The sequence below is a fragment of the Sarcophilus harrisii genome, chromosome 4 (genome assembly GCF_902635505.1).
Source record: "Sarcophilus harrisii chromosome 4, mSarHar1.11, whole genome shotgun sequence".
Lineage (NCBI taxonomy): Eukaryota > Metazoa > Chordata > Mammalia > Dasyuromorphia > Dasyuridae > Sarcophilus > Sarcophilus harrisii.
In genome coordinates, this window is record NC_045429.1 from 348,878,483 (window position 1) to 348,897,430 (window position 18,948).

An 18,948-nucleotide genomic window follows, 5' to 3' on the forward strand; every position below is an offset into this window, starting at 1 on the left:
CTGAGGAACTGATTCACAAGTGGGGACTTGCCTAGTAGAGGAAGAAGGCATACTGAGGGAAGAGTTGGAGGATAAGAGTAAGTGTGATTGTACTGGAGACAAGCTGTGGCTACGGCATCAAGGATGAGATTCCACTTATAGATTTTCCCACTCTTCAATTGAATGATCAAATTTTTTTTCCTCTGTCCCTCATATATGCTTTGAGGTAAGAGAATAGCTCACAGTAAGCTCAAAGTAAGATTTAAAAGAAAGGCCTATAAAAAGATACTGAATGAATGAAAAAGTGTTTATTAAATGCCTACTGTTTGTAAAGTTCAGGGTGCTTAGTGCTGGGGATTCAAATAGAAAGGCAAGATAGTCTTGGCTGTAAAGGAGCTCATATTCTAATAGGGGGGCATTCAAAATAGCATGTGAGCTTGCCATAGAAAGGAACTGAATTTGGGGTGGCTATCAAGGCAACTCTAACATTCTGGTGCCTTCCTCCTTCCTGCAGAAGGTTTCCCCTAGATTTGAAGCATCTTCTTACGGTTTATTATTTTGGGCTCTGCTGCAGGTAACCTTCTTACCATTATAACTACATTGTCCAAATGATGTACAGGCTTTGCTCTTAAGTAAGATATTGTGTAGGACCAATGCAAGTAATCCTTTCTCCAGGTAGCATGCTGCCCCGGGAAATCCTTTTTTTCTCTGTAGAATAGGGATTCTTAATTTTTTAAACTTATAACTACACTTTAATATAATTAGTTTCCTTTATAATCCTATGTATTTTAGTTTATGTATTTAAAAACACTATTTTCCTATATCTGCTTGCTATCTTGGAAAGAGGGAGGGATGGTGGTAGATGGTGGCAGAAAAATTTGGAGCTCAAAATCTTAATAAAATGAATATTGAAGAGTATCTTTATATGTAGTTGGGAAAAATCAAATACTATTTAGATAAAAATTTAAAAATAAAACTATTACTCTGACAATGGGTCTATAGTTTCACTAGACTATGCCAAAGGGATTTGTGATACCCCAAAAGTTAGGAACCTATATTCTAGAAAGTCTAGCATCAGAACTCTATCACCCAAAAAGTGCTGTCTAGGAAGCCTTTCTCTAGATTCTGCAATCATGCTGTATAGGGAACTCAGGATCCCTCCTCTTCCATATGGGAGTTTGGGATTCACAAACACTTAACCTTATTATAATTAGGCATGCACTTGACTGTTTTAGCTATATCTTTCTACAGAAAATCTTTAAGTGCCCTGATTGCTTCTGTTTGTAGAGCTGGGGAAGTCCACTCAGGATTTCTCCTTTCAAGCCTTGTGTAATGTCTACCTCTGCCATGTGCATCTGTCTCAACACACCACCAACTGTTCCTTGCATGAAAGTAGTCTTGGTGGTACAGATTCACCTCCACCCCCAACTCCTCATCCCTCACACTAGAATTAAGGGTCATTCAGTTGTATTTTACTCTGTCTTCTTAAGGTATAAGAAAAATCAAGGCAGAGAGCAGGTCTCTTAGTTCAGTTTTATGGAGAGGGGGAAAGGAGCTCCTGGAATAAAAGTTCCAGTCACTCCCCCTTTGTTTTTAATCTTTCTTTTTTTTAGAGGGAAGCAGTGGTCGTGCCATGTGGAGATCTCCCACAGAAACCCATATTCTGTAGTGAGAAAGTCAATAAGAAGCATTTATTAAGCCCCTACTATATGGGCTTATATTATGTGCATATATATATATATATATAAGCTATTATATGGCCTTATATTATATTAAGTGCTAGGATACAAAGAAAGGCCTTATCTTCCAGGAACTCACAATTTAATAAAGGAAACAACATGCCAACGATGCTATACATTCATATATACACACATGATGTACATATAAAGAAATATACATAATTGGGAAATTTATCAACTTAATATATTCTCCTTGTTCATTTCACACTTAAGGGTTGAATCTCATTTTCCCAGTTTGGAAATTAGCTGGCAGACGGGGAATGGACATGATCTCACGCTTGGAAAGGAACCTCCCCTACTTTCACTCCACAGACATAGCCACTGGATGAAACAGACCTAAGAAAAGAAAAAAAAAAGGCTTTCCAGCTCTTCTCTTTGAGCACCCTGGGTACACACCCCATCTTTGCCAGTAGAGTTGCTTCAGCCAGGCAGCCACACACTATTCAGCCTTGTCATCCCTCTCTCACCCAACCCTCCTCGGCTAACTTCACAGCCAAAAGCTTTGACCATTTTCTTCCTGGTGTGCCTGATTCATTGGCCCAGAACCGCTTCCTTGGCTTCTGGGAAGGGGCATCACTGCTGGAAGGAAAAAAATGGTCCGGGGAGAGGAGCCTGGGATCCCGAATCCAAACTCGTGGGACATTTTTGCCCATGCGTGTCCAGCCTGCAAGTCTGACGGACAAATATAAGCCACGAGCAAAGATGTTTCTCCTGGGTGGCCAGAGGGCATTGTGCAGTCGAGCTCCCCGTCCTTGCCTCAAGCGCAAAGGGGAAAAGGGCTGGGGGGGCGGGCAGCACGGGCCTCCCAAGGCATGGAGGGAAAAGGGGACTTTTGATTGTTTGTGCCCCATCCCCCTCTGTGAGGCGGTTCTCTCCTTTTCCACAGGTGCATCCCTGTTTCCCCCCCTATAGTTGGGGTCTCCAACCCAATTTTCTCTAGGAGTGGGTGAGGGCTTATTTCTTAACAGGTCTGGAACTTCCTTCGATACCGTCTGTAGGTTTTCAGCCTTTCCTTCTAATGGTCAAAGACCGTCTCTCCTTCCCACCTTCCCTCCGCTCTAAGGTGTCTCTCCCTCCCCACCCCCAGTCCCTCCTTAAACCAGCCCTCCCCATCCCAATCTCTCCTTCTGCCCAGGGGCATTGTGGGAGGAAACAAGATGTGGGGCGAGAGCGGCGCGGGGAGAAGCCCGCAGTGCGGGGCCGGGCTGGCGCAGCCAATGGGGAGGCCCGGCGACAGCGCGTGGGGAGGGGTGGGGGGTAGGGGCGGGGTTCTATTTCTGGGGGGGGCAGCGCGCCAGCCGGAGCTCAGCAGCAGAGCAGAGCAGATCCGAGGGAGCTGTGCTAGCGTGGGAGCTACCTACCCACCGAGGGAGAGAGAGAGAGAGAGAGAGAGAGAGAGAGGGAGCGAGAGCGGGCGCGGGAGGGATCGGAGGAAACCAGCTAGGAAGTAAGGACTGCGCGCACGGGGCCGGGGCCGGGGCCGCGGGGCGCTGGAGCTGAGCCACCTGCGGCGGCGGCGGCGGCTGCAGGAGCAGCAAAGGGGACACCGCCCCCGTCCCCCTTCCCCGTCCCCACCCCCCTCCCCCGCGTCGGCTCCCTAGCCTACCGCCTTTGGCTTTTGCTCCCTCGAGGGGGCTGCGTGCGAGGACTTGTCACTGTGAAGGTGAGCGGTTGGGCCGGGGGATGTGCCCGGGAAGGAGGGGGAGGGGAAGTGTGCTCGGCGAGGTGCGTGCATGGGGGAGGGGGCTCCCGAGGGAGACCTGGGGGAGGGAACCGATCCAAACTGGCGGCCTGATGGGTGGGGATTTGGAGCTGGCTGCTTGGGGCGCCGGGTAGAGGCGGGAGGGGAGGGCAGGTGGCGGCCTCAGGCTAAGGGACGGGGCCCCGGGCACCTCTGGCCCGGAGTCTCCTCCTCGCTCCCTTCCCACCTCCCCCACGTCCTGCCCCTCCGGGGCCCGAGGAGGCTCCTTGGGCCAGTTTGGAGGCCGCCTAGCTGCTTTGCCCTCTGCGGCGCCTGCTGTTGCTTCCCACAATGCCTCCTAGCCCCACCTTTATTATCCAGCAAAGAAGGGAGGGGGGAGGAGGATGGAGAGGGGCTGGGGCTGGAAGGAGGAATCTGAGGCCTGGCTTGCCGCTCCCTGAACCTCCCGGAGCGGTAGTATTAGCTCCGCGGAGCTTGCAACGCTGCTCTCCTCCTTCCTTAACCTTGGCCTGCAGCGGCGCTGCCCCAGCCCCTGCCCGGCGCGGAGGGGGGGATGGCCGCCTTCTGGCTTTGCATTGCTCCCGGGCCGGCCCGGCGGGGAATGGAGGATGGGAGTCCCCCGTACTCGGCAGCCCGGCCTCTCACGTGGGAGGCGCCCCTAGTCTGCGAGGTGCTCCCCCGCCCACCCCGTAGGCTTCCCGTTCCCTGGCGCTTGGGGGCCCCGGCAGGGGGGAGGGGGAGAGGGCACCGGGCGTGACGCGGCTCCCGATGCTGCCCCCCTCCGGGGTGTCCTTCCTGCAGAGAGGACGCCCAGTCACTCCCGGTGCAGCTCCAGGCCCATGGGGGTGGGGGGAGGGAGCCTCGGCCGCCCGGCCCTGCAGACCCGGCAGGGTTTGGCCCGGAAGGAAAGCAGGACTTGCCCTTCAGCCATCCCCTTTTGGAGACCCAACCCCTAGGTAAGAAAGAGCAGGGAAAAGGAACAAGATCTCCAGGCAGCAGATGGGGGGGGGGGGGGGGGGGGGGGGGGGGGGGGGGGGGGGGGGGGGGGGTCAAGAGGGGGAGCTCCTCGGGAGAAATAGATGGTATCGAGGGAGCTGGGAAGCTCCGACAGTCTCTTAAAACTGCATCTACCCGATGCAAAATGGAGGGTGAGGGTTAAAGGGAGTTGGCCTGCAAGCCCCTGCCCCTAATTGTTTCTCTTAAAAAAAAACTAACGACTCACATCTTCTTGGTTTCCTTTTGAGTCCTAATCCATCCCTTTTTCCATTTTGAGGACAGGGTCTTTCTTGAATCGAGAGAGGTTAGGCTGGACTCTGGCTTGTATGTGTAGGGGGATATGGGGAGGGGGAATAATTGTGGCATTGTAGTCACAAGACTGACATTATGTAACTGGCTGGCTCTTTTCTGGAGAGTAGGCTGGGGTTTTAATTACTGTAACAAAGTTGTTCCTTGGGACTTTGGGGAGCAGACGGGGGAGCAGGTGAAATTTCTAGATAAAACATCCAGATTTGTACCCCTTCACCCTCCCCTTTTAGGTTTTGTAAACTGGCTCTCCTTATAGTAACTCTGAATAAATAAATTTAGAATGAGCAGACTACCAGGCAATACTACTGGGATTTACATCCAAATTTTATTCCCTAGTGCTTTCCTTATCTGCTTCCCTTGTTATCTTTCCTATGAATCAGGAATGATGAGGATAATGGGAAATTACCTTTCTTTGGAATAGTTACAACTACATAGTATTTTATATACCTAACTGATCTGAGAAATGGGAAGGTTCAAATAAAATGAAGGGAATTCCCAAGGTCATGATGGGAATGGGATGAAGGAGGCAGCCTTGGCCAGGTTTATATGAAGGAAGGAAAGAATGTTCTGTGTTTCAGAATGGAACCCTTGTCTCCTGGCCTTTTCCTACAACTAGGTTGTGCCTCCCAGGCACTGCTGTCTTGGGGAGGGGGGTGGGAGTTAAGCTCCTATTGCCTGAATCACCTTACCTCCAGGTGGAAGAGCTCTACTTCAGACGCTTCGGTATCATTCACTACCACTGAAGCTGTGGCAATTGTATCTTTCCTACACTACCAAATGAGAGATTGTTGTTTGCTTTTGCTATAGGCCAAGTCAAGGGGTGGGAAGGGGATGGGCAGAAGATAGGCCTAGAGATCAATGAATTTATAGATCTCTGGTTTTGAGGAGACTAATGTAGTTCTTCTCACTGTTCAGGTCTCCTTTGCATGCCCAAGGTAGAATGAGGGTAGGATGAGAAACTACTTTTACTCAGCACATTGGATGTCAGGCCAAGGGGGGAAAGCTCCAACAGTGGGATCTCCATGGCTTGGTGTTAGATGTAATATTGGGGTAAGGGGAAGTAGGGAAGAGAGGAGAGTGGGAAGGTTGTTGGAGTTTCACCTAAATGTCTTTTCCTCTTTGATTTTATTGGCAAAGAAGCCTGGGTGCCCTCTGGTGGTTTTTCTTTTATGTCTGAATCAGGGGGTAAACTCTGGGTTTGTGTATTCTAGGATGCTATCAGAGGTTTTTTTTGTTGTTGTTGTTGTTATTTTTTGACAGGAGGAACATTAAAATAATAATTTTTCCTATTGATGTGCCACCTATAAGGTACTATCTACATCCACAGGTCATCTACATATCTATCATTATTTTCTCCACTTAGTTTTTATTGAAACAAAGTGTTTTAGTCTAACTTTGAGGAGAGGAGGAACATTAGAACCCCTTGGTAGATATAAAAACTGAGACCAAAGTGAAACCTTTTTGCTGAAATCATATGGGGAAATCAATGGTAGAGTTGAGACCAAAGTACTAAACCACTGGACCATGCTGGAGTGGATACACCTCCTGCTAGGGAGGGTGGAAAAGGGTCAAAGGAGAATTCAAAGTACTACAAGGTTTGAGTGGGAGGCTGGCACATGGTCCTGAGTCTGAGTCTTCCAAGCCTCTTGCCTGCTAAAATGGGAAGCATATGATTGAGAGATGGAAAAAGACTGCTCCAACCCCATCATTTTACAGATGAGGAAACTGAGTCCCAGAAAGGCGATCAGGTCACTTAGGCAGTGACAGAGCCAGGACTGGAAGGCATTTCTGCTTTGTTCTTCTCCCATACTGGTTGCCTCTTTCTCCAGGGTCAGGAAAGCTTATATATGTGAGTCCCAGAAAGGCGATCAGGTCACTTAGGCAGTGACAGAGCCAGGACTGGAAGGCATTTCTGCTTTGTTCTTCTCCCATACTGGTTGCCTCTTTCTCCAGGGTCAGGAAAGCTTATATATGTGAGTCCCAGAAAGGCGATCCAGGTCACTTAGGCAGTGACAGAACCAGGACTGGAAGGCATTTCTGCTTTGTTCTTCTCCCATACTGGTTGCCTCTTTCTCCAGGGTCAGGAAAGCTTATATATGTGAGTCCCAGAAAGGCGATCAGGTCACTTAAGCAGTGACAGAGCCAGGACTGGAAGGCATTTTTGCTTTGTTCTTCTCCCATACTGGTTGCCTCTTTCTCCAGGGTCAGGAAAGCTTATATATGTGAGTCCCAGAAAGGCGATCAGGTCACTTAGGCAGTGACAGAGCCAGGACTGGAAGGCATTTCTGCTTTGTTCTTCTCCCATACTGGTTGCCTCTTTCTCCAGGGTCAGGAAAGCTTATATATGTGAGTCCCAGAAAGGCGATCAGGTCACTTAGGCAGTGACAGAACCAGGACTGGAACATACTTCTGCTTCTAAATTCTTTGTTCTCCCATACTGGTTGCCTCTTGCTCTCTAGAGCATGACTTCGGTTTGGTTTTGTATTTGCAATAACGTACTTCTAAAGTTGATTGTGTTTCTCATTCCTTTGCTCCTTTGAATTAGTGTCATATGAGCCACCTGAGTTTGGGAGAATTTTACAAGCCCCCGATCAATGCCGGGCTGCCGTTTTCTCCTGTTTTCAGAATTTCTAGAATGAGGTTCTGCACCCAGTGAGGCCCTCAGACCTCAGAGCTGTGGAGTAAGGAGCCAGACTGACTGCCACATGTGTTTTTGCTATAGTGCCGCCATGTCTGACCGGAAGGCAGTAATCAAGAACGCAGACATGTCTGAGGACATGCAGCAGGACGCGGTCGACTGTGCAACGCAGGCTATGGAGAAGTACAACATAGAGAAGGACATCGCTGCCTATATCAAGAAGGTACAGCATGGGAAGAGGGGGTGAGCTGAGGGCTGATGTGGCGGCTGACCCAGCAGCTTGGAGACCAGAGTGCTAGACAGCTCAGCAGCATTAATTTATGCATATATATCCTGCCTGTTGTGAGAGAGCCACCCGAAAGGGGGGGGGGGGGGGGGGGAATAGAATGTCACCAAACTTAGGCTTTCACTGGTGTAGGGAAATCTAATGCGCAGCTAAGTGGTGAAGTAGGTAGAACATAGGGCCTGGTGTCAGGAAGACATCTCCCTGAGTTCAAATCCAGCCTCAGATACTCGATAGCTGTGTGATCCTGTTTGCCTCAGTTCCTCATCTGTCAAATGAACTGGAGAAGGAAATGGCAAACTGCTCTAGTATCCCTGCCAAGAAAACCCCAAATGGGGTCATGGAGAGTCAGGCAGGACTGAAAAACAAAACATCATCATATCCATTCAGATCGATAACTATCAATATCAGAGACAGGACTGTTGCTGACCTCAAAGGCCTGTTCTCTTCTCACAATTCCCCTGCATGAGAATTTACATTGCAGGTAAACTAAGGGGGGAGTCTTCCCCTTTGCAAAAGGATTATTAGGAAGTAGGTGACCAAGCTGGAATTGGGATCCACTTCTGGTCTGAGTCGTTTGATCTTCTCCCACATTCCAGTTACTTCTTGCTCTCCAGAGTCAGAGGAAGTTAGGTTATTTGGAACACAAATTATAGGATTCCTTTTAAGTGGCTTCATAAGTGTGTATTTGGAAATCATTAAGTGCTTGACTAAGGCATAAATATTGGAATCCTGTGGTCAATTACTGAATAGTCTAAAGTGAAAACATAACCTTTAAAATTATGACAGAAACCAGTGGGGGAAATGCTTTGTGGAGGTTCTGATCAAAATATCACATCTCAGTTGGGAAATGGCCCAGTGCCATTTGAGAATGGATGACCTCTTATAATAGTATTGCAGAACTGGAAGGGACATTAGAGACCAATTCTAGATCTGCTTGGGAAGACTACTGGGTTGGGTGTGGGGAGACTAGGGCTCTGATCTCATGGCTCAGCCATTAACTTGCAGTGTGACTTTGGGCATGCTATTTGACCTCTAAGGCTCAGTTTCTTCCTCTTGTAAAATGAGAAGATTGAACCAGATGATCCCTAAAGTTCCTTCCAGCTTAGACATGGTAATCTATCCAGTTTATGGGTGAAGAAATAGGGCCCCAGAGAAATGATTTCCTTCAAGGCTACCACTGCTTGTTTAGTAGCAGATTAGGGACCAGAATTCAGGTTTCTAGCGGTCCTTATTCTAGTATTCTTTATATGATAACAGTGAAAATATTTAATATTTAGATAGCTGCTCACAAAGCTTTTTACATATGTTACCTTATTTGATTCTCAAAAGAATTCTGTCAAATAGATGCTGTCATCCCTATTTAACAGATGTGGAAACTGAGACCGAGGGAGATTGAGTTGACTTGCTTAGAGTCACACAACTAGTAAATTGTCTGAGTCTGGATTTGAACTCTTACCTTCCTCACTCCAAGTGTAGTACTATATAATGTGTCACCTAATTATTGACCTCTTTTATACTACTGCCTCTTAAATGTAGTTGATTGAACTACAGGCTGTGGGGAAATTTGCCCACTACAGCTGGATCATTTGAGCAGAGTTCCAAATTTTGGTGCAAAGACCTTATATACCTAAACATACTTGATTTCCAGGATATCCTAAAGATGCTTCAGTAAGACAGTTATACAATTGAAACAACTGCTGGGATGAGGAGATAGAACATTGTCTGCCTTGTTAACATCTCTTTCCTTTCAACTTAGCTCATGGAAAGGATGAATTCAAATTTTATCATTCAATTTTTATGACTTCTCCTCCTAGGCTCCTGCTCCTGATTCTGCATCTGAAAGAGAAATTTAAGTTAAAAGAAATATGCCCACTATGTATAAAATATTGAGTTAGGTACTAGGAATACAAGGAGAAAAGCAAAACTGTAACTACCCTCAGGGAGCTTACATTTTCTTAGAATATAAAATTTACATCTTACTGAGTTTAAGTTGATTTATTGGGGTTGACTTTAACCAAAGAACCTAGAGAGAGACAAGTCTCCAAGTATCTGTGGAATACATTCCTCCCTTCCATCTCTCAATTTCAGGGACCCTGTTTATAACTTGAGGCTGTGGTGATTTTGTGTTCTGGAAGTCAGTAAGGGTCCAAGTATTTCTTGCTTTAATGTTTTGGGGAAATTGTTTGGCTTTCCAGATTCCCCAAATGTAGATTTGAGGGGAACCAGGGTTTGGGGTAGAGAAAGAGAAAGATGACCAATGTTTACCTGTAAAGTGGCTAAGGCCACAGGGGCTGGAATAATTAGCCCATAGTGTGATTCATTATTGATGAAAGAGGGAGGAAGAATCTAGTTAACTTTAGAACCTGAGCTCTCACAGTTTAGAGCTGAAGTCAATGGTGGGGGTAGGGAAGGGAAAGTGGGGGTGGATGGGTAAGTAGGGGGTCAGGTAAGGTACCAGCTAAACCTACCCAGGGCCCAGATACTGATGAAGAGATTTCCCTGATCTCATCCCCTCTCCTCCCCCCCCGCCCCTCCCTAACCACCCCAACTCTTATTTCCTCTTAGGAATTCGACAAGAAATATAACCCCACGTGGCATTGTATTGTGGGCCGAAATTTTGGCAGCTACGTCACACATGAGACAAAGCACTTCATCTATTTTTACTTGGGTCAAGTTGCAATCCTCCTTTTCAAGTCCGGCTAGGTGGCGCAGTGGTGGCGGTGGCTGGAGGTGGGCAGCGGTGGTGGCAGGCGGAGCTGGGACTGTTATATGCACTGAAGGCTGGCACCAGGATTTCCTCTCCAATGGCTGTGCTACTGCATGGATTGTATACCCGACTTCATGTGTATATGTTGCAGTAAAACAAAAAACAAAAAACCTACTTCTGTTTAGTTGCCTGGGGAAGAAGGCTGCTTTCTGTTGTTTAATTTAAAAAAAAAATACATTCCCCCCCCTTTGGTTGTATTGCACTAGGAAATATCTCTCAAAACAAATTCTCCCGTCCCCCTAAAAAAGCTTAAAAGGAGAAATAACCCCTCCCTCTCCCCAAGGATTTTGGAGTGCTCAACTTAATCCTTCTCATGATGGGTGCCTTCTTTGGAAGGCCTGAGGAAAGCTAGGGGGGTGGGGATAATGTGTTAGGGTTGGGATGGGGGGGAGGGCTCAAGAAAAGGGGACATTGGTTTCCCCATAATGTGAATCCAAGTGTTCTTGGATTGTGAGTTGGGCAGGGGGTGAGAATCCTCTAGAGAGGCCCTGGAAACTCTTTGTGGTGGGGTGGGTTGGGGGTGGGGGGCAGAGACTTGTCTTGCTGTCTTCATTAGTGCTTAAGGGAGTGTCTAAGAGGTGTGTATGTTTGTGTGTGTGTCTTTGTGGATTTGGTGCATTAGGCTATTTTTTTTTCCTGCTGGTGCTCAGATTGGGAGGATGCTAGGGGCAAGATTATTCCATTTTCTCTCATTCCATATCCCCAGTCTGGCCATGTCCAACTCATTAACTCCTCCACTTCCTTGGAAGAGTCTCCCTTAGGTTAGCCTCCCTGTTAGCTGATGGGCCGGGGAATTTCCAGTGACTTTGATCGGGTTTGAACCTTCCTCCTTTCTGTATTTGCAAAGTCTTTGAAAGAAACAGAATGTGTGTGTCTGTGTGTCTGTATAGAGGGGCACAGTGAAGGGGGTTTGGGGGCAGCTGAGTAATCTGGGCACAGTGCTCACTGCAGCTCCTAGTGCAGGAGATGGTCTCCAGTGGGGGATCCATGGGATGAACAGAGAAGTCTTAGACTCTCATTCTGGGAGCTGGGTCTCAGTTGTAGGCTGCAAAAGGTGTGACTTGGTGAAACGCAGAGCCTCTGGTTAAGGTGGTGCACACCAGTGTTTCAGGGCTGGGTTGAGCAGAACTGGTGGTTTTGGGTGTGTTAAAGTGATTTTGGGGAGCTCCTTTGGGAACTCATTTGCAGCATAGATGAAGGGGGAAGAGAGTCATAAAGGGGGGAAACCCTAATGGGAGGAGGGGACAGGGCTTCAGTTTAGGGGAATGTAGAGGCTTAAAGAGGGTCAATTGTGAAATCGGGTGAGAGGGAAAGCTAATGCCTTGAACTGCTTATCTTTCTGTGTCTTGTCCAAAATACTGTTCTGGGGATGGGGTAGATGTTGGGGAATTAGGGATGAATGAAGCTCATTTTTTCAAGCTTTTAAGTCCTGGCAGAATGGGCTACCCTTCCCCCTGGTCTTCTGTGCTTTCCACCTTTCTTTACAATGCTAGAGGAAACCTGCATTGGGGGTAGAGTGGGGGGGGGGGGGGGGGGGGCAGTGATAGGATGTTCTTTGTATTATAAACTGGGCAGTGAAGGATGTGCTGTCTGTGATAAATTGCTTGGATATTAGATTTTTTTTTTTTTTTTAATAAATGTTTGAGTTTGTGTTGTCTCCCTTTCCCCTACCCCTTTGATGACTTGTAAGGCCAATTGAAAGTGTCTGGTTTGTGTTCATCTCTTTTTTTTTGTCTTTATTCTCTTGGAGCAGGGGTGGCTGCCCCCCCCCCCCCTTCCTCATCCCCCTTGCTCTGCCTCCATTCCTCTCTTGGACATTAAAAATTGATTGATGCACTTCAAACTTGTTTTGTGTTTTTTGGGGGGATGGAGCGGGTAAAGGGAGTTTGAGATTCAAGTTGGAAGGATGTCTTCCTCCTCTTCCTTAAATGAATAAAGGGAGGTGGGATAATCAGATGAAGGATGAGTCTGTTGACTAGGGCTCAGCTACAATGGGTTGTATTTGTTGATTGGGGATGGTCTTCAAGGACCTAAGAGTGAATTTATTAAGTGGGGATGATCACTACATTCATCCCTGAGCTTGGATCCAGGTTAGATCCTTGGTATTAGGGATGTGAGTTTTGGGACGCATCTCCAGTCGATTTCCTAAGTCTAAGGGCCCATTTACTGAAATAAGCAAATTGCAAGTTGAGACTAGAACCTCCTAGCTGTGGTAGTTTCTAAAGGCCTTGTGGGTGAGTGGGGAAGTTAAGATGGAGGGAGGGGTGACCCTTGTTGCTCCAAATAGGACTATATTGGAAACTCTTCTCAGTAGAAATAAATTTCTCTCCCACTGGCCTTTGGTCTGATAATACCAGATTTAAGGGAGATAGAGGTAAAGAAGAGATGAAACTTGGTTTTAGCCACCCCTAGGATTAATGATAACTTTTCCTTATCCAACCTGGAGTCACACTACATTAGCGGCCTTGCCAGTCCCCTAAGAGTTTACTTAAAGGGTCTGGTCCCCTTAGCATCTGACTCCCTGCATTGCAGTTTGGGTTCTGAGGAGTACTCCACTGAAGTACTTAAAGCGTCCCCAAGAAGGGAATGGGAATCTTGCTTTAGAAGTGGTTTTCATGACTCCTAGGGATCAAGAACAAAGGAAAAATAAAAGCAAGTGACATTGGGACTACCCCACTTTCCATCTCCTGCAGAGATGACTTTTCTCTATGATCTCTCCCTCTCCCCAAGTTAAATGCTCTTTTTCCTTTTTGGGTGGGTGGGAAGTGTTTATTATAATCTAGACCCTCCTGATTGGCTCCAGTTTCTACTGAAGCCTTCCTTCTGTTTAATGACCCCCATTGCATTCTAGTGCCTTTTGCCCATTAATAAAAATAATAATAATAAATATTTTGTTTTCCAAAAACACGTAAAGAAAGCCCTCAACATTCATTTTTCTAAGACTTTGTATTCCAAAATGTCCTCCCACCATTACAGTCCTCGTCCCCAAGACAGCAAGCAGTCTGATATAGGTTAAATATGTGCAATTCTTAAACATATTTTGATATTTGAGACCATTCTTAGGAGACAAAGTTGGGAAAAGGGGATAAACTTCCTGCTCTTCTGTTCTCTCTCTTTAAAAAAAAGTAAAAGAGTCAGAAGTGCTACATTTTCTTTGAAGTCTTGTCTCCCGACTGCTCTCTGGCCAATTTTATTTGTGGCTTGGTTTTACTTGTGACTGATTACTATATGAGGGGGGGTGTTTACATTTTTTACTTTTTTATTTTTAATAATAGCTTTTAATTTTCAAAACACATGCAAAGATAGTTTTCAACATTCACTCTTAGAAAACCTTGTGTTCTAAACTTTTTTCCCTCTCTTCCCCACCCCCTCCCTTAGACAGCAAGTAAACCAATATAGTTAAATATGTGCAATTCTTGCAAACATTTCCACATTTATCATGCTGCACAAGAAAAGCCAGATCAAAAAGGGGAAAAAATGAGAAAAAAAAGCAAGCAAACAACAAAAAAAAGATGAAGATAACTGTTGTGATCCACCTTCAGTCTCCATAGTTCATTCTCTGGATGCAGAAGGCTCTCTCCAAAAGTCTATTGGAATTGCCTTGAATCACCTCATTATTGAAATACACCCCATTGCCCCTGAGCCATTATTGAAAGACATGAAATCACGTCTATTACAGTTGATCATCACATAATCTTGTTGCTATGTACAATGTTCTCTCGGTTTTACATGTGTGTAGTTTTAGATGGAAAACTTTGGGTAGCTTGGAAGTTCTTAGTTTATGGGTATCCACTCTAAAACTGTGACATCAGAGAGGTGATGCTATGATAAGCAAGTTAATTGGATTGAAGTGAAGGAGGGCTGGGCAGGATCACTCCTCCAGAGCCATCTGGGTCCAGTGGCCAGATATAGATCAGGATGACCAGAGATGGCTCTGGATGCCATGGGAGACCTTGGCCTTTTTAAGGTAAGGTCTTCCACAGGTCTCAGAGACTACACCCATTCAGTGATCAAGGCTAGTTAGCCATTAAGACAAAGAATCTCCTTTCACCTAGTCCGAAAAAAAAAAAATTTAAAGAAAGAAAGAAACTTATAGGAAGGGAAGATCCTCTGTAAATAGCAATCTTTACACTCAATCTCAGTCAGTCAGGACCCAAGTAATAACCAAACAGGTTAATTTAGGAGCACTTTCTGGAGGAAGTGACTTCCTCTGGGACAAAATAGAGGAGGCTCATCATATCCTGTCATGTGCAATTTTATGATCCTTCTCCTTGGGGTCACTCAGCCTTACTATATTTCTTCTATTGCTTTCTTACCCTGGAGCTTCTTTCTGGGTGGTCTCTATGGGTCTTTAAGTAGGAGGTGGAGGAGTCATTTAAAATGGCCATTCTAGGAAGATAGCGGGCTGTGAGGAGAGGAAAGCATTGAATTTTCTGGCTTCCTGATTTTTCTGTTTTGGAATTGGTGCTGATTTTTCCCCAGGCAGGTTCCACAGTCATGGAAACTTATTTTTCTTCATCTATCAGAATTAATTCATTATCCCCCCAACTCCACACTTTCCAAGGAAGGAAATATTGTAGCTTGTAGCTTGACTGAAATAACACAATAATTGCTGCTTATTGTGACCTCTGACTACTCTTTAGAGCTGGGAGAGAGGCAGTTATACCCCTTACCCCACTAGCCACTGAGTTCCATATCTTAAAAGAAAAGGTCTTTCCACCCAGAGTTATGGGGCTTACTCCTTGCTTTTATCAGCCTCTGGGGAAAGTGATTCAAACCCCACCTTTAGTATTTATTGCCCTGGTGATTTTAGATAATCACAGTTTTACTGGGTCTCAGTTTTCACAACTGTAAAATGAGGGTGTTGGGCTAGAAGGTTTAAATTGAGTTCTCAATCTGAGATCTTGGGATCCATGATCTCTCTCACTGATTATCTTAACCTAATGTCTAAAAATGTCATTAGAATAGATTCAGATTTAGAGCTCAAAGACAACTAATAAATCTGCTAATTCTACTTCCTCGTCTTGCAAATGAGGATGAGGAAACTGAGTTAAGTAATTTGTCCAAGGGAATAAATGGTAGGCTAGGATTGGAAATTCAGACCCTCTGATTCTTCTTCCTTGGGTCAGAATAAAGTCTCCCATACTGCACTTTAAGGCCTGGTAGTTTCTTTCTACCTGTCCATTCCCTTTTCCTAGCGTTTTCTTTCCTCTTGCTTGGTGTTGGATAGATGGACATATAAGCCCCTAAATACTTTCTAACTTCAGCCTCCTTGGGTTCCAGTTGCAAAACAGCTGTACCTGATGTTGGTATGGTGCTTTTAACTTTTCAATCTCTTTTAATTCAATTTTCTCTTTTGATATGAATAGCAACCATAAATTAGGCTTTCCTCATTTTATAAATGAGAGACTAGGGATCAAATAGGTATCACACAGGTTCTGTGGTTTGTAGTAGAGTCAATTAATCAATCAGCATTTATCAAGAATTTACCATGTGCTAAGCACTGTGCTAAGGGCTGGGGATACAAAAAAAATTATCTTCAAGAGACTCACAGTCTAATAGAGGAGTCAAGAAACAAACAAATTTATGCCAACTAGCTATATATAGGACAAGTAGAGGGAAGACACTAGGGATTAAAGAAGGAGTTGGGAAAGGCTTCCTGTAGATGAAATTTTAGTTGGGACTTAAAGAAGCAACTAGGAGTCAAGAACATCTGACTTTAAATCTTACCTCAAACATTAGCTGTGGGATCCTGGGCAAGTCACTTTATATTGCCCTCAGTTCCACATCTGTAAAATGAGCTGGAGACAGAAATGGAAAACCATGCCAGTATTTTTGCCCAGAAAACTCCAAATGGGGTCATGAGGAGTTGGATGCAATTAATTCACAAAACAACAATAGAGAAAGAAGCACTGCACTAACCACTAAAATGGATCACTTATTAGTCATAATGTGGAGATGCCCCTTGCAGTTATACTGAACTGACTCCTTTGAAAATCTGCCCAGCACATATAGATTTAGACAGGGTTATTTAAAATGCTATCTAGAGGATGAGCAAAAGTAAATTGCCTTCCCTGGGGCTCTTATTCTGCTATATGTCAAAGTTCTGTGATTTCCAAAGTTATGATCTTTATGTTAATAGACAAGTCTTAAAGCATTGTCCTAAGTTATGTAAGTTGCCCATGGTCACAGAACTCATAGTTTCCCTTTCTATAAAATGATGGGGCTCTAATAGAGAATAGATGATTTCCAAGGACTATGTTCTGAGTATCTATCAATCTTTCTCATCCTGTCCCTGACATATATTGGCCATGGGACTCTGAATAAATCCCTTAACTTCTTAGTGCCCCAGGAAATCCTTGTATATATGTAGACCAATGACATTATGTTATCTGATACCAGGCCTAATAGAAGAAGGATGTGGTCCAGGACAAAGGCAGCTCATGTGCCATGAAAAAATGATAAAGAAAAAAAGCAAGCAAGGGGAAAAACTAACTATATAAATGGCCTGTACTTCAAATTCAATCCCCAAGGCCCAAAACATTGTATGAGAAGTATTAGAGAGAGAATTTGGATCTACCTCCTTTCTGATTGTAGGCCCAGATTGCTAAATGCCAGTCCATGTTGCCTTTCCTACTATAAATTAGGGAAAACACTGGTTTGGGAGTCAGAAGTTTTGATTTTTGATTTAGTCTTTTACTACCTATGTGACCTGGGGCAAATAATTTCAACTCTCTTGATTGTCAGCTTCATCATCCAAAAAATGAGGGGGTTGGACTAATGTCCTCTAACTTGCAACTCTAAATCCTCTGATTCTTTTTTTTTTTTTTAATAAAGCTTTTTATTTTTAAAAAATACATGCAATGCAACATCCACTCTTAGAAACCTTTATGTTCCAATTTTTTCTCCCTTTCTTCCTCCCTTCCTCTTGATAACAAATAACTCATATAAGTATTTCCACATTTATCATGCTGCACAAGAAAAATCCCTATACCAAAAATATCACAGGTCCTGTTCCTATTCCTACATAATACTTGTAAGGTGCTTTACATACATGATTTCACTTAAGTCTCACAACTACCCTTTGATTTAGGTACTATTGTTATTAATTATTATTTTCATTTTACAGATAAGGAAACCAAGGCTCTTCCTTCTTCAAGTTAGAAAAATAATTTTCATGTGATCTAAAAAAGAAATGGGAATGACAGTAACAAGCAAGATTCATTCCTGAATACTGCTATGGCACTGCAGTATTCTGATATTTGAAACTCAAAGGGGAAACCCCAAATAGTTAAATATAGAGGGCCAAAATATGACCCTTTCCTTGACAATCAATGTTTGTTTGTTTGTTTGTTTGTGGACTGAAGGAGAATGAGCTCTCAATCTAGGAAAGGATTCTTCCTGATTAGGTGGATGTAAGTGGTCAAGTTTGTTCTCTCATATCCTCTTCTCCCCACTTGTGGCTAAAAGTTATTAAATTCCCTAAAAGACTTCAGTCTCTCCTCTCTAATCTACCTTGCTACATAGCTGCCAAAATAATTAATCTGTTTAATATTCTTTGGTGGCTCCCTATCGACTATGGCATAAGCTGCAAGTTTCTTGGGCTAGCATTTAAGGATCTCTACAATCTGGTTCCACATACTTTGTGGGGACATAGATTTAGAACTGAAAGAGACCTTGGAGGTTAACAAATCTAATACCTTCATTTTTTTTTTTTTTTTTGAAACTTTCTTTAAATTTTAAAAAAATTTTGAGTTCCAAATGCTCTCTCCTTCTTTCAGTCCCTCCCCTGCCCATTGAGAAGACAGGCAATATGATACACAATTATACATATGAAATTATGCAAGACATATTTCCACATTATCTATAACACCCTCATTTGATTAATAAGAAAACTGAGGCAGTGAGAGGTTAAGTGACTTACTTTCCCAGTCACACAACTTATAAGTTTCTGAGTTATGGTCTCCAATGAGTGCAATGCTCTATGCACTATATCTAACTAGTTTTACTCTATATGACTTTCTTTCTGGCCTTCTATGTTCTAGAAAAAAATTGGATTATTAGCTTTTCATGAACATATCCTCTCCTCTCCTGCCTTCACATATTGTTGCATGCCATACCCCATGTTCAGAATGTGCTCCTTCTCTACTTTTTAACATTGTTTTTAAGTGCTGCTTCCTCCCTGAAGCCTCTCTGAATACTTTTCTCTCTTTCTCCCCACTCTATTCCAGCTGAAAGCAAATCTCCATCTTCAAATATTCCCAAGCCATTTAGTTAGCTCTCTCCTTTGCCATGATATTCTTTTTTAAAAATTATATATAAGTATAGCATTTTATTTTTCTTAATTACATGTAGAGACATTTTCTAACATTCATTTTTTATAAAATTTTGAGTACCTTTATATGTATAAAGTTCTGTTCCTCCCACCCAGCCCCCACTAGTAAGACCTCTCCTCGAGACCAGGGGATATGTTATTTCGATTTTTGTATAAGCTTCCACCAAAGTGGCTTCTATGAAACAAGTATTTAAAAA

At 44.3% G+C, this 18,948-nt stretch overlaps 1 protein-coding gene across 2 annotated transcripts; it reads left to right on the top strand.

The window, feature by feature from the left end:
* Positions 1 to 3,013: 3,013 nt before the first annotated feature.
* Positions 3,014 to 12,259, top strand: DYNLL2 (dynein light chain LC8-type 2). 2 transcript variants are annotated; one of them, XM_031966469.1, is made up of 3 exons: positions 3,014 to 3,381; positions 7,448 to 7,586; positions 10,215 to 12,259. In XM_031966469.1, the coding sequence occupies exons 2-3, from the start codon at positions 7,455 to 7,457 to the stop codon at positions 10,350 to 10,352; spliced, it is 270 nt and encodes an 89-aa protein (XP_031822329.1). In that variant the 5' UTR covers positions 3,014 to 3,381; positions 7,448 to 7,454; the 3' UTR covers positions 10,353 to 12,259. The 2 variants fall into 2 exon arrangements, with proteins under 2 accessions (XP_031822329.1, XP_031822328.1); XM_031966468.1 differs by lacking the exon at positions 3,014 to 3,381 and adding an exon at positions 4,222 to 4,376.
* The last annotated feature ends 6,689 nt before the right edge of the window (positions 12,260 to 18,948 follow it).